The 13954-nt window shown below is 42.2% G+C and overlaps 1 protein-coding gene across 1 annotated transcript in view; it reads right to left on the bottom strand.

The window, feature by feature from the left end:
- LOC139559284 (electrogenic aspartate/glutamate antiporter SLC25A13, mitochondrial-like) overlaps nucleotides 1–13707 on the bottom strand; it is a 98306-nt gene extending 84599 nt beyond the window's left edge. Inside the window, exons 1-5 of the mRNA XM_071375141.1 lie at nucleotides 13431–13707; nucleotides 12417–12464; nucleotides 11813–11955; nucleotides 3984–4099; nucleotides 1762–1901 (exon numbers count right to left, since the gene is read on the bottom strand). Coding sequence (XP_071231242.1) covers nucleotides 1762–1901; nucleotides 3984–4099; nucleotides 11813–11955; nucleotides 12417–12464; nucleotides 13431–13496 — 513 coding nt within the window. The 5' untranslated portion in view covers nucleotides 13497–13707. The remainder of the gene's footprint in view (nucleotides 1–1761; nucleotides 1902–3983; nucleotides 4100–11812; nucleotides 11956–12416; nucleotides 12465–13430) is intronic.
- Between the last annotated feature and the right edge of the window lie 247 nt (nucleotides 13708–13954).

Here is a 13954-nt window from a genome sequence, read left to right as displayed (position 1 = left end):
AGTAGAATCAGGTTAATATGGCTGGCTGTGTTGGGGAAACAGGACCAAGTAGAATCAGGGTAATATGGCTGGCTGTGTTGGGGAAACAGGATCAACTAGAATCAGGTTAATATGGCTGGCTGTGTTGGGGAAACAGGACCAAGTAGAGGAACCTGAGAATGTGTATCAAGCCAAGGCTGGATGGGCATCCCCCACACTGAATACAGACACACACACATCATGGGCATCCCCCACACTGAATACAGACACACACACATCATGGGCATCCCCCACACTGAATACAGACACACACACATCATGGGCATCCCCCACACTGAATACAGACACACACACATCATGGGCATCCCCCACACTGAATACAGACACACACACATCATGGGCATCCCCCACACTGAATACAGACACACACACATCATGGGCATCCCCCACACTGAAAACAGACACACACACATCATGGGCATCAACCACACTGAATACAGACACACACACCGTCGGCATCACACACAGCCTGAATATAGACACACACCATCGGCATCACACACAGCCTGAATACAGACACACACACCATCGGCATCACACACAGCCTGAATACAGACACACACACCGTCGGCATCACACACAGCCTGAATACAGACACACACACCGTCGGCATCACACACAGCCTGAATACAGACACACACACCATCGGCATCACACACAGCCTGAATACAGACACACACACCATCGGCATCACACACAGCCTGAATACAGACACACACACCATCGGCATCACACACAGCCTGAATACAGACACACACACCGTCGGCATCACACACAGCCTGAATACAGACACACACACCATCGGCATCACACACAGCCTGAATAAAGACACACACACCATCAGCATCACACACAGCCTGAATACAGACACACACACCATCGGCATCACACACAGCCTGAATACAGACACACACACCATCAGCATCACACACAGCCTGAATACAGACACACACCATCAGCATCACACACAGCCTGAATACAGACACACACCGTCGGCATCACACACAGCCTGAATACAGACACACACACCATCAGCATCACACACAGCCTGAATACAGACACACACACCATCAGCATCACACACAGCCTGAATACAGACACACACCATCAGCATCACACACAGCCTGAATACAGACACACACACCATCAGCATCACACACAGCCTGAATACAGACACACACCATCAGCATCACACACAGCCTGAATACAGACACACACCATCAGCATCACACACAGCCTGAATACAGACACACACACCATCAGCATCACACACAGCCTGAATACAGACAAGGAGGTTATAGTAAAGATCAAACACGAAAACTGGTTTCATTGACTTTGTCAGAAGAAAATTCCATACAATAATTAATATGCAGGGTCTGAAGGCAAAATGAAAAAGACTTGACAGACAGATAGACAAAGTCGGACAGGAATGGAGAGGATGAAATTGAGAGCGAGATAGAAACATTGACAGAGAGATAAAGAGGGAGACGCACATTTAAACGAACATCTGACTGACAGAGAGACACATTGACGTGGACAAAGAATTTGCTCAGACAGAAAGAGAGAGAGAGAGAGAGAGAGAGAGAAAAAGAGAGAGAAAAAAATAGAGAGAGAGAGATTGGCGAAAGAGAAAGAAAGCGAGAGAGAGAGAGAGAGAGAGAGAGAGAGAGAGAGACAGTCAGTCTATGTGAGTGCAAGGTGATATAGAGAATTTCAACCCACCAGGAGGAACTGGGTGAACTCTCCATAGCTGAGGTGCTTGGTCCTCTCCATGCCAAAGTGCAGCCGCATGAACTCAGAGTCCCAGTTAAAGGGGATGTGCTGATGGTTTGTGGTTTGGCTGAAGACCTGCTTCACGTCCTCTGAGGAAAGACGAGACGAGCACCTTTAATGAAATCAGTCCCCTTTTCATTCAGACACTGTTGACAAACAGACAACTGTAGATGGCTGGTTAGCTGTAGCATTGCGTCACAAGACTTGGTTACTTGCAGACATGGCGGACATTGTTGTGTATTATGTCAAAAGGTATTATTTTGTATCAAGTCATTGGAATGATCATTGACCAGTTTTTTAAGAGATTTCATATTAGAAAAGTATGTGTTAATAACGATGGAAGTTACAGGTTCCTGAAGCCACAGGGCTCAACAATGACGATGGATTGACATCTGATGGAAGCATTAGACAGTACTGTAGGCCTACTGTAGCTATAAAATATGTGAAGCAATGTGATTACACACTTTTTTAATTCTGTAACAGTCTCAGCCAATAAAGGTAATGTGGGTGGGAGACATTGAACACCAGCCCAAATGATTACAGCCTTATCAGAGAAACCAAAACAAACAGAGCCAGAGGAACCTGTTCCTTATTACGCCACGAAACCAGAAACGTGTTGAATAACCTGCTAGTATGTATCAGTGTAACTAAGAGGGGAATGAATAACTTAAAGAGAAATGAGAGAGGGATTTAGGCCACACGCTAGAAATATGGAGTGTGATTTTTCCCCCAGTCAGGACCTACCTTTTGGAACAAGACAGCTCCAGCAGGTTTTACACTTTAATGAGGCAATAAAAATGCTGCATTTAGTCAACAGTGTAACACTGCAGTGCCATTCCCCATTCCAGACCTGCCGTTTATATTATCAGCCTTTATGGACCTGTCAACACCCAGGCAACCTTTTATCCTCTTTTTTTATCTCATAGGCTGCAGTACAATCCCCTTTTAACATGCATTCATGTCACGGTTTTAGGAACTCTATTCCGCCAAATTATGGATGTATTTTTATGAAACACTAAGAAATAACAGTGCATTCATCCCTTCATGTAAAAATATATGTTTTTCCGCGTTCACTTAATATAAATTACACAGGTTACTAACAAACAAGAAAAGAACGTACAAAAATGTTATGAAAATAAATAAGAAATCAGAACAAGCCATTGATGTTGAAAAACAAACTGTCTTTAATGCAGCTAAGCCGCAGCAATGAATGCTTTTCATTAGTTATAAAGGAGTTACAAGTCACAAGTTAAAATGGTAGCAGAACATGAGGTACAGACAGCAGTGTATGGGCATGTGAAATATTTGACTTCTTATTGCATCTCCTAGCGTAGGTAGCATTCAGGTAGGCTATATTCATTAACCTTTCAGAAGGCAGAAAAACAACAGACCTTTCAATTACTAAACCAGATATACCAAGTCACAGATAAATAGTCTAATTGAGCTTTTAAAATATGAAAATTAACATATGTGCATATATAATGAACCACAATGATCTTACTCCCTGCCGACTAGCAACAATTAGAATGGAATTTAGTTTCTCTCTGTTTGTGCTCAAGATATGTGCGCTGCATTTCAAATCAGTCCTAATGTGCTAATGTGGCACACCTACAGAAGGCAAAATTAGGGTTGTTTAAATCAATTAGGGAAATGTGAAATGAGCAACACGTACAAATGTCTCCTCTTCTAACCTAAGCTTCTGGGTAATGGTGCCAATCACATACACACTCCCCTCCTCTCCAACATGTCTTCTCCCCCTCCACCCTTCCAAAACCAATATCTGTCATCCTGTCATCTCCATAGGGGTGCTTACACTGTCACCTTCATAGGGGCTAAGGTTACTGTCACTGACTCTGATGGTTATGTGTGACAATATAATTTTTTGTCATTTTGAGAGAGTAAAACATATTTTATTATCAACCTCTTCCAAAATAACAAAATGTCCAATGAAATTTCCTTTCAGTAAATAAAAGACCTCACAGTGTACTAAGAATTCTTCGTTCACTTAAATATTAAAATCCTAGCTATAAGTGTAAACATTGTTTTGTACTTCAACGGTCACACCTATCACAGGTCTCACAGGTCTCTCATATGCCACAAATCATACCTGGCGATTAGAGGGTTAGAGCTAAAATAGAGCTGTCAATCAAACCAGAGGGAAGGTTACATACCATAGGTGGCTGCTCCTTTGCCAGTCTTGTCGAACAGCAGGAAGGCGACCATGTAGAGAGCATCTGGAGCACACAGGACCGACTCAAAAGCCACAAACTCCTGGAAGGAGATCAACCTGAAGGAGAGAGAGAGAGTTGTTGATGGTATCCTAAAATGAAATGATAAAGTATACAGACCACAAATTCCAATCTGCTATACTTAAACTCTTTAACATCATCCTCAGCTCTGGCATCTTCGACAATATTTGGAACCAAGGAATAATCACCCCAATTCACAAAAGTGGAGACGAATTTAACCCCAATAACTACCGTAGGATATGCGTCGACAGCAACCTTGGGAAAATTCTCTGCATTATCATTAATAGCAGACTCGTACATTTCCTCAGTGAAAACAATGTACTGAGCAAATGTCAAATAGGCTTTTTACCAAATTACCATACGATAGACCACGTGTTCACCCTGCACACAATAATTGACAAACAAATAAACCAAAACAAAGGCAAGAGGCCTTTGCAAGAGGCAAAGTCTTCTCATGCTTTGTTGATTTCAAAAAACCTTTGACTCAATTTGGCACGAGGGTCTGCTATACGAATTGATGGAAAGTGGTGTTGGGGGAAAAACATACGATATTATAAAATCCATGTACACAAACAACAACTGTGCAGTTAAAATTGGCAAAAAACATTCACATTTCTTTCCACAGGGCCGTAGGGTGAGACAGGGATGCAGCTTAAGCCCCACTCTCTTCAACTTAGATATCAACGAATTGGCAAGGGCACTAGCACAGCCTCCAGCACCCGGCCTCACCCTACTAGAATCTGAAGTCAAATGTCTACTGTTTGCTGATGATCTGGTGTTTCTGTCCCCAACCAAGGAAGGCCTACAGCAGCATCTAGATCTTCTGCACAGATCCTGTCAGACCTGGGCCCTGACACTAAATCTCAGTAAGACAAAAAAAGGTCAAATTCCCAGGACCACGAATACAAATTCCATCTAGACACCGTTGCCCTATAGCACACAAAAAGCTATACATACCTCGGCCTAAACATCAGCGCTACTGGTAACTTCCACAAAGTTGTGAACGATCTGAGAGACAAGGCAAGAAGGGCCTTCTATGCCATCAAAAGGAACAGAAAATTTGACATAACAATTAGGATATGGATAAAAATATTTGCATCAGTTATAGAACTCATTGCCCTTTATTGTTGTGGGGTCTGGGGTCCGCTCACCAACCAAGAATTCACAAAATGGGACAAACACCAAATTCAGACTCTGCATGCAGAATTCTGCAAAAATATCCTCAGTGTACAATGTAAAACACCAAATAATGCATTCAGAGCAGAATTAGGCCGATACCCGCTAATTATCAAAATCCAGAAAAGAGCCGATAAATTCTACAACCACCTAAAAGGAAGTGATTCCCAAATCTTACATAACAAAGCCCTACCCTACAGAGAGATGAACCTGGAGAAGAGTCCCCTAAGCAAGCTGGTCCTGGGACTCTGTTCAAAAACACAAACAGACCCCACAGAGCCCCAGGACAGCAACACAACCAAATCATGAGAAAACAAAAAGATAATTACTTGATACATTGGAAAGAATTAAAAAAGAAACTGAGCAAACTAGAATGCTATTTGGTCCTAAACAGAGACTACAGTGGCAGAATACCTGACCACCGTAACAGACCCAAACTTAAGGAAAGCTTTGATTATGTACTGACTCAGTGAGCATAGCCTTGCTATTGAGAAAGGCCGCCGTAGGCAGACCTGGATCTCAAGAGAAGACAGGCTATGTGCACACTGCCCACAAAATGAGGTGGAAACTGAGCTGCACTTCCTAAACTCCTGCCAAATGGATGACCATATTAGAGACACATATTTCCCTCAGATTACACAGATCCACAAAGAATTTGAAAGCAAACCCAATTTTGATAAGCTCCCATATCTATTGGGTGAAATACCACAGTGTGCATCACAGCAGCAATATTTGTGACCTGTTGTCACAATAAAAGGGCAACCAGTGAAGAACAAACACCATTGTAAATACAACCCATTTTTATGTTTATTTATTTTACATTTTGTACTTCAACTATTTGCACATCATTACAACACTGTATATAGACATAATATGACATTTGAAATGTCTTAATTATTTTGGAACTTCTGTGAGTGTAATGTTTACTGTACATTTTTATTGTTTATTTCACTTTTGTTTATTATCTACTTCACTCGCTTTGGCAATGTTAACATATGTTTACCATGCCAATAAAGCCCTTGAATTGAATTGAGACAGAGAGAGATAGACAGAGAGAGAGAGAGAGAGAGAGAGAGAGAGAGAGAGAGAGAGAGAGAGAGAGAGAGAGAGAGAGAGAGAGAGAGAGAGAGAGAGAGAGAGAGAGAGAAATAGTGAGAGAAGTGAGACAAATAAAAAGAAAGTTGAATGTGAGGCTATCCTGTAAAAGTCTACTCAGATAATGTCATGTTCCACAATGAGAGAGCAGAGAAGGACTATCAGCATCACTATAACACATTTTACAGCACTTGTTGTGCAATCATTTAGAGCAGAACTATAGAATACAAGTTTCAACTTACAACACTGGATGACAAAACCAATTTACAGAACAGCCTATCAATCTATGAAAATCTTAATAAATGTATGCTACTTCTCAGCTGAGTGAAATGTCAAACTTAATGAGAATGATTTCATGTCAGTGTTGTGTGCCGGTCTGAGTTGACTGCTATAATGTTGACAGGCAACTTTACACATGTAAAAATGATTTAATATGAAGTTTTACATGTCCCCTCTGCCATGATAAACAGGTGTACAAGCACGACGGGAGTTTTGAGACAGCTTTGGAAATCCTTTCACTTTTACTGTATTGCCTATATTTCAGCACAAAAATTACAGTTTTGCCCAAGTCCCAAAATGTACCAAGGTCTCTAAGTCTCGCTCTCTCGCTCTCTCCCTTTCTATCTCTCTATCTCTCTCTTTATATATATATATATATATTATACATATATATATATATATTATATATATATATATCTATCTCTATATTTATCTCTCTCTCTATCTCTCTCTCTCTCTCTCTGGATGTGTAGTCTGCAGCATGTATGTGTCACTAATACCATTGTATTTCACTTCTTTATGATATTACTACAAATGGCCATACATCATCTACAAAAACAGGACAAACATACCAACAGAGTCATTTGAACTCCCATGGGAGCCCCTGGGGACAACGGCGCAATCTAGTCTTAATTCATGCGTGGTTCAAAGTTGCCTGAAGTCCATTATGAATTTCACAAATGGATACAATAATTATGCGGGGTCAGTCCTAATGAGCAATCCTCTGAGCACACATCTCTAATCTATTTCAATTTCCAGGGGAGAGATGATTACATTTTCCTGGCAACTCTAATTAATTTTGTTACTGATGAAATTCAAAGAGGGATTAATTGGGAATCTGTAGGCTTGTAGGTATGCTCTGCTCTGTCTGCCTTGTGGTGTAGAAAAATCGGAAAGAGTAATTGTTTTATTGACTTAGCTAGCTGGCGGTTTTCAAACAGGGGCCTGCTGGTGGGAAGTGGGTGGAGGTGCACGAAAGTGCCCTGCTACAAGCTAATATGGGTACAGCTCTTGCGGCTGGAACCATATTAAATGTTGAAAATAAAAAAATTCTGAGGTTGAAACATAAAAGTTCTTAAAAATGAGGTAATAGAAGGTAATTTAGTGAGTTACTGTAGACAAACTTCAGAGGAAAGCAGGAGAGAGAACAGAGACTGCCTAAAATGCAGTAGGGAAGTGCAGTAGGATTTTTTATGTGCATCAGTTTACGTTGGTGAGCATTTCAGTAGTTATCAAGCCATAAATTATGACAATGTTACTGTAACTTGTTGATGGGGTTGATTATCAGGGGTATTAAGATGACTTTGGGAGATGTGAGAGGGTTCAGGAGGTATTACACACACTATGGTGAATGTGCCAGGGATGAGGATTATGATAGTTGATTAGCATTCCTATGACTAGGGGCTCCCGAGTGGCGCAGCGGTCTAAGGTGCTGCATCTCAGTGCAAGAGTCTCTGGTTCAAATCCAGGCTGAATCACTTCTGGCCGTGATTGGCAGTCCCATAGGGCGGCGCACAATTGGCCCAGGTTTGGCCAGAGTAGGTCATCATTGTAAATAAGAATTTGTTCTTAACTGACTTGCCTAGTAAAATACATAAAAAACTACTAGAGAACAATTACCCCCAAAAAAGAGATGCCATCACGTTGTAATACAAACTATCTACCAACTAATATGACATGTGAACAGACTTTACATTGTCTGAGTAAACAGTGCACAAAAACATATGCATTTACAAACATGAGACTACAGTATGTGTCCAGGAAATGTAAGATATAAATCCCAACGTGTGCAGTTAATGCTATACTAAATGGAGAGGATTGTTTTTCATTTGAAATCAGTAGCTATTCAGTCAATATGATCATGTGGACCTTTCTTAGTCTGAGTGAGTGAGTGAGTGAGAGGTGTGTGAGTGAGAGGTCAACAAAGGTTGAAAGTGTATCTCTGTACAAAGTCGATAAGTAGGTAAACATCCTTGATGTCTTTGTATGAGGGTGTATATGATGTCTAGACTTTTTTGTCATCTTCAGCTGGTAAACAGCTCCTAGAAGAGCTATCCAGGACCTACAACACTGTTTACAGCATAAACATTTGGGCGGGTTAGGCTGGAGCGACAGCTTTTATCCCTGATAGTAGAGGGGTAAGAGGACACCTTCAATGATCCCCTGTCCCTGCTATTGTCGCTGACAGCCTTCCACCCAGAGGTGACTGCTGGCTAGCTGACTGGCTGACTGGCTGGGTGGCTGTCCGGCTGTCTGTCTCGCTAGCTGTCCGGCTGGTGGGCTGGATGCTTTGGGTTCTTCCAAGCAGGCACACCAAAATACACATGTTTGGCTGGGAGGACTGCTATTTTCCCAGCATGCTCTCTTTACAAAGTTTTAACCCCCAAGAGACTTGGGAGGGGGTTTCACACTTGGAAGAGTTTTCCATCGAAAAAGAGAGAGAGAGCGAGAGAGAGAAAGAGAGAGCAAGAGAGAGAGAAAAAGAAAATGAGATTGAGACAGGGAAGGAGGGAGGGAGGGAGGAAAAATCTCTGACATCTTTCAGACAGCAGCAGGGATGTCTACATAGACAGAAAGGGAGTGTATCTATCTCAGCCAGCCAAGTCTAGGGAGGCTGAATAACAAGAGAGAAAAGTGATTTCAAGGCAGAGAGAGAGAAACTGTGATGGCCGTCGGTGAGTGTATCACCTAATTTATACAGTCACAGAGGGAGGCAGAGAATTGCATTACACTGTTTACGTACACCCAAACCCCCTCTACTCCGAAAAAAACAATTACCCCTCCCTGACTTATCTCTGTGAAATAGAATCCTACCTGGGGTAAAAACAGCAGCAAGACGCATTAGAGAGAAAAAAATGTATGCAGTATGCACATCCCGAAAAATACTGTAATTTAAGCTAGAGGGAGTATATGAAAATACAATAGACTCCGTGGATTATTTTCTTAGTTTATTTTCTTTCAGCGAGCTCACTCAACAGGTTATTGTCAAAAACAATGTATTTCTGTTTTCTGTGAACATAAAAGGGGGTGTTGTTGACACGCGCAACCATTGTCTGTTCTCTCTTCCCACGCTAGGCATAATCATCCATCTCATTGTCTAACGGAAATCATAACATCTTTTTAGGGTTCACTGGCAAAAAATAACAAAATACATGGCGACTAACCTACAATGTCAACTGTAAACAAAATGGATGCATTCAAACAAAGGTCTCTGATTTCGTGGCTTTGATCAAACTATCAAACCAGACATTTCTGCTCCTGTCTCATTTCCTATCCCCTCCCCACCACCCCACCACACCAAATGAGGTTTAGATACAGAGACCAAGCCATGGTTTCCTAATAGATTTATCCCTTAATAGCAGTGATGCCGTCGCCATTTATCTGGCTCCCAAATCCACACAATGCAGGAGTGCTGAATGGCACGGGCAATTACAGTGCATGTGTGCAGCCAGCCAGCCTCCACTCCATTTTAAAGCAGGCCTTCATAATGTGAGCAACATGACCGCATGCACTCTGCTCTTTGCTGGAGCCCAGGTGGTTGCCGTGGCAACGCGCTTTTTCTTTTTGACTTACCCTAACATTTTATTGCCCGTCATTATGTATCATTAAAAACATACATATTAATGTAAAAAATAGGGGTGATGGGGGGGGGGGATAAGATGAGATGAATTAGGCTAGCAACAACCAACAGAAGAAGGGAACAACACCTGACAAATGGGCTTTGAGGATTTGTAGGATTCTCTTTTCTACAAAAGAAATCAGATACATTTGTGGTAGAATAAGTGGTAAGCAAAACATTATTAATTGTTTCTTGGTTTGAATCCTGTGTATTAGAAAATAAGGCCTAGGGGAGTACACAGGATCAAAGCCAGATACAGTATATACACGCAGTGGCCAGTTTATTAGGTACACCACCACGTTCGCTCCTACAGACAGTCAGTCACATGGCTTGCAATATAAAGTAGGCAGACAGGCATCGAGGCATTCAGTCACCGTTCAATTGAACGTTAGAATGGGCAAAATGAGTGACCTAAGCAACTTTGAGTGTGGTATGATCTTTGGTGCCAGTATCTCAGAAACGACCACCCTGATGGGCTTTTCACGCACGACAGTATCTAGGGTTTCCCGAGAATAGTGTGACAAAAAAAACATCCAGCCAGCGGCAGTCCTGTGGGCAAAAACAAGCAGTGTTCAGAACGGCATCTCGAAACACACAACTCGTCGATCCTTATCACGGATGGGCTATTGCAGCAGACGACCACACCAGGTTCCACTCCTATCAGCTAAAAACAAGAAGAAGCGGCTCCAGTGGGCATGCGATCACCAACAATGGACAATTGAGGAGTGGAAAAACCTTGCCTGGTCTGACAAATCCTGGTTCCTGTTGCGTCATGCTGATGGCAGAGTTAGGATTTGACGCAAGCAGCATGAGTCCATGGACCCTACCTGCCTGGTGTCAACTGTACAGGCTGGTGGCGGTCGTCAACCACTGTCCAATCTGCATCAACTGCGTGATGCCATCACGCCAGCATGGACTAACATCCTTGAGGAACGATTCCGACTTGTAGAATCCATGCCCCGGAGAATTCAGTCTGTTCTGGAGGCAAAGTGGGGTCCGACCCGGTAGTAGATGGGTGTACCTAATAAACTGGACATGTGCATATACTGTATATAGATATATGTGCTTAATGCAAGTAATGATGAATAAAAATACTAAAACAATCCCTATTGTCCTGTGTTTTTCTCCACAATGTTAAATTCATACCTATGGCTCTAAATATACCTGACCATGTGACTGATACAAAAACCTATAGGGCCCTTGCTATAAGGACAGCAGGTAGCCTAGCGGTTAGAGTTTTGGGAAAGTACCCGAAAGGTCGTTAGTCGAATCCCCAAGCCGACAAAGTGAAAAATCTTGATCTTGGCTGTTACCCCATTCTCGGGGGGTTGGGACATGCAGAAATCACATTTCCAATTCACATTTGAAATAGGACAAACATGAGCATCCACCAAATTATCAAAATACTCCAGGTCCTTGTCATAACCAACCTATAACTAGGCCTAATGCCTTGGGTTCTCATGGTCAGGGCCTGTATTCACAAATTGTCTCCTATTCATTATGATTAAAAAGCTAAACTGATCCTAGATTAGCACTCCTACTCTGATAGGCTTTGTGATAAGAGCCCTGATCTTCTACACACCCATCTTTCTTCTGGTCCACCACCCCAGCCAGCAGTGAGGTGGCCTCAACAGACAGTCTGATGTCAGTGTGTGCGTGGAGGAACCGGGTCACAAAGTCCTCCGGAGACATGTAGTGCTCATCGTTTTTCTGGATGCTGGCATACTGCAACGGCAAACGCATACACACACAAACACACATGCACACACACACACAGACAGGCAGACAGACAGAGACACACACAGAGAGACACACAAACACACACAGACAGAACCCATTGTTGATTTGTTAATATATGATCTACTGATTGAGGAAGACACTGTACACATGTTCAAACCTTTGGGCTGACACCTAACTTGAGATCATTCGCATGTAACTTGAGACTTTCGCATAAATCATGCATTGATGTCAATGGTAGAAATTTGAGTTGTGTGCAGGGATCTCAAGTTAGGATTCAGACCTCAATGGGGAAAACCATGAATGTGCTATTGACCCTTGTTTAGGTGACTGAGCCAGAAGAAGGCCACAAATGAATGCATTATTAACAATGGCTTTCCAGTACATGAAGTTGTCTTGTACGCAGAGTGCTAAGGCAACATTGGTGAATATATTTTTACACAACTCACCTTTAAAAAAATAGTTTTCAGCTCAGTAGGGTCAGCCCTCCTTTGTCCCTGGAGAAATTAAACAAAATTACATGTAATGACATCAAAGACCACAGTTACCTATCAACATAATCAACAACCAAGCTCTCATTATCTCAATATTGTAGTAATAACCTGATAATAATACACTTTTTTTAAATGTACAATTCTATTAACAGGCATATTAGGAGAATGTTAACTTAGCCTACATGTCTTGTTAACAGTAAGAGATTTTACTCACTTTGTAATAAAAGTGAGACATACTATTTTGATCATGTTTAGGATTCAACAAGTCAATATTAGGCCTACTCTCTTTTTATATACAGTGATCTAATGAAATGGGCTGGTCATACTATCAGGGGATCCAGCTGTTTGCAGTTCATTGGGGAAGGGAACACTTTCTTCATTCAAAACAGGGGCGCGAGGCACATGATGACATAAGGCACGTGCCGAATGTATCTTGTAGAATGTTGATATATTGTCACATTATGTGAAATATCTGCGGCAATGGCGCGAGTAACAACAGTAGCCTATATTACTGTATGTATATTGGGAGAATCGTCATATAGCATAAGGCTAAACAAGGTTACCAGCACTGAGCTTATAAAGCTTACCAGGCTAGAGACGGCTTCACGTCAAAGACGTGCTTGCTAATCAGCCGGTGGCTCGAGACGTGGGACGGACAGAGACCAGCGGTTTCAGTGACAGGTCGGTCTGATAACCGGCTTCCGCATAGTGCATCACAGGGAAAGGCTGTATCCCATTACCACCTTGCCCCGTCCTCCTCGCTGTAAAGCCCCAATGTCATTGCCACTGGCTAATGTTAACCTCGAACATCCTCTTATCGGGCTAACTAACGTTAGTAGCTAGCTGGCTAGCCATCTATCAATAGATGGGGGAGGAAGTCAGTGTGTGAGAATGTGTCGTTGTCTATTCTGCCATTGTCTATTTTACCTACTGACAAAATGTTTTTTTCCTCGTACAAGGTGAACTTACCTTTGGAGCCATAGCAAGATTACTGTCAACCAACCAAGCCCACTCTGACCAAGCAAACCCGGTCATTTTATTTTGCGTGACGACGTTCCCATGGAAATCACGCGCGGCTGTCGGATGGTGCAGAGAGGACCTTAAGGCGGCTCAAGTTCACGTGGTATAGAGTGGTCAACAGGTAGCGTGGTATGTAATGAATTACCAATTGGCCCTATGCCTACTCAAGCCCTGATGCATTTAGTTAAACATCAACAAACAAAAAAGTGTCACTCCATAATAATACAATAATTATTTATGGAAGCCCATTCCCACCACCCCCTTCCAAAAAAAAGTGATACTATCTAAAACTGTCGAGATATTAAGTCAACATTTTGAGATACTAACTCCACATTTCGAGATAGTAGAACATACATACAGTATGGTATGTGTCTTCATTTGTAGCATTATGTGGGGATTTCCATCTGTCCATGTTGCAGAGATCAGTACAGCAGGGCCGCCAGCAAACGTTTTGATAAAAATATTGCCACAAA

This window comes from Salvelinus alpinus, chromosome 29, assembly GCF_045679555.1.
Source record: "Salvelinus alpinus chromosome 29, SLU_Salpinus.1, whole genome shotgun sequence".
NCBI classification, from domain to species: Eukaryota; Metazoa; Chordata; class Actinopteri; order Salmoniformes; family Salmonidae; genus Salvelinus; species Salvelinus alpinus.
Note: the sequence above shows the minus strand (reverse complement) of the source record. Positions and strands in the feature narration are given on the sequence as shown.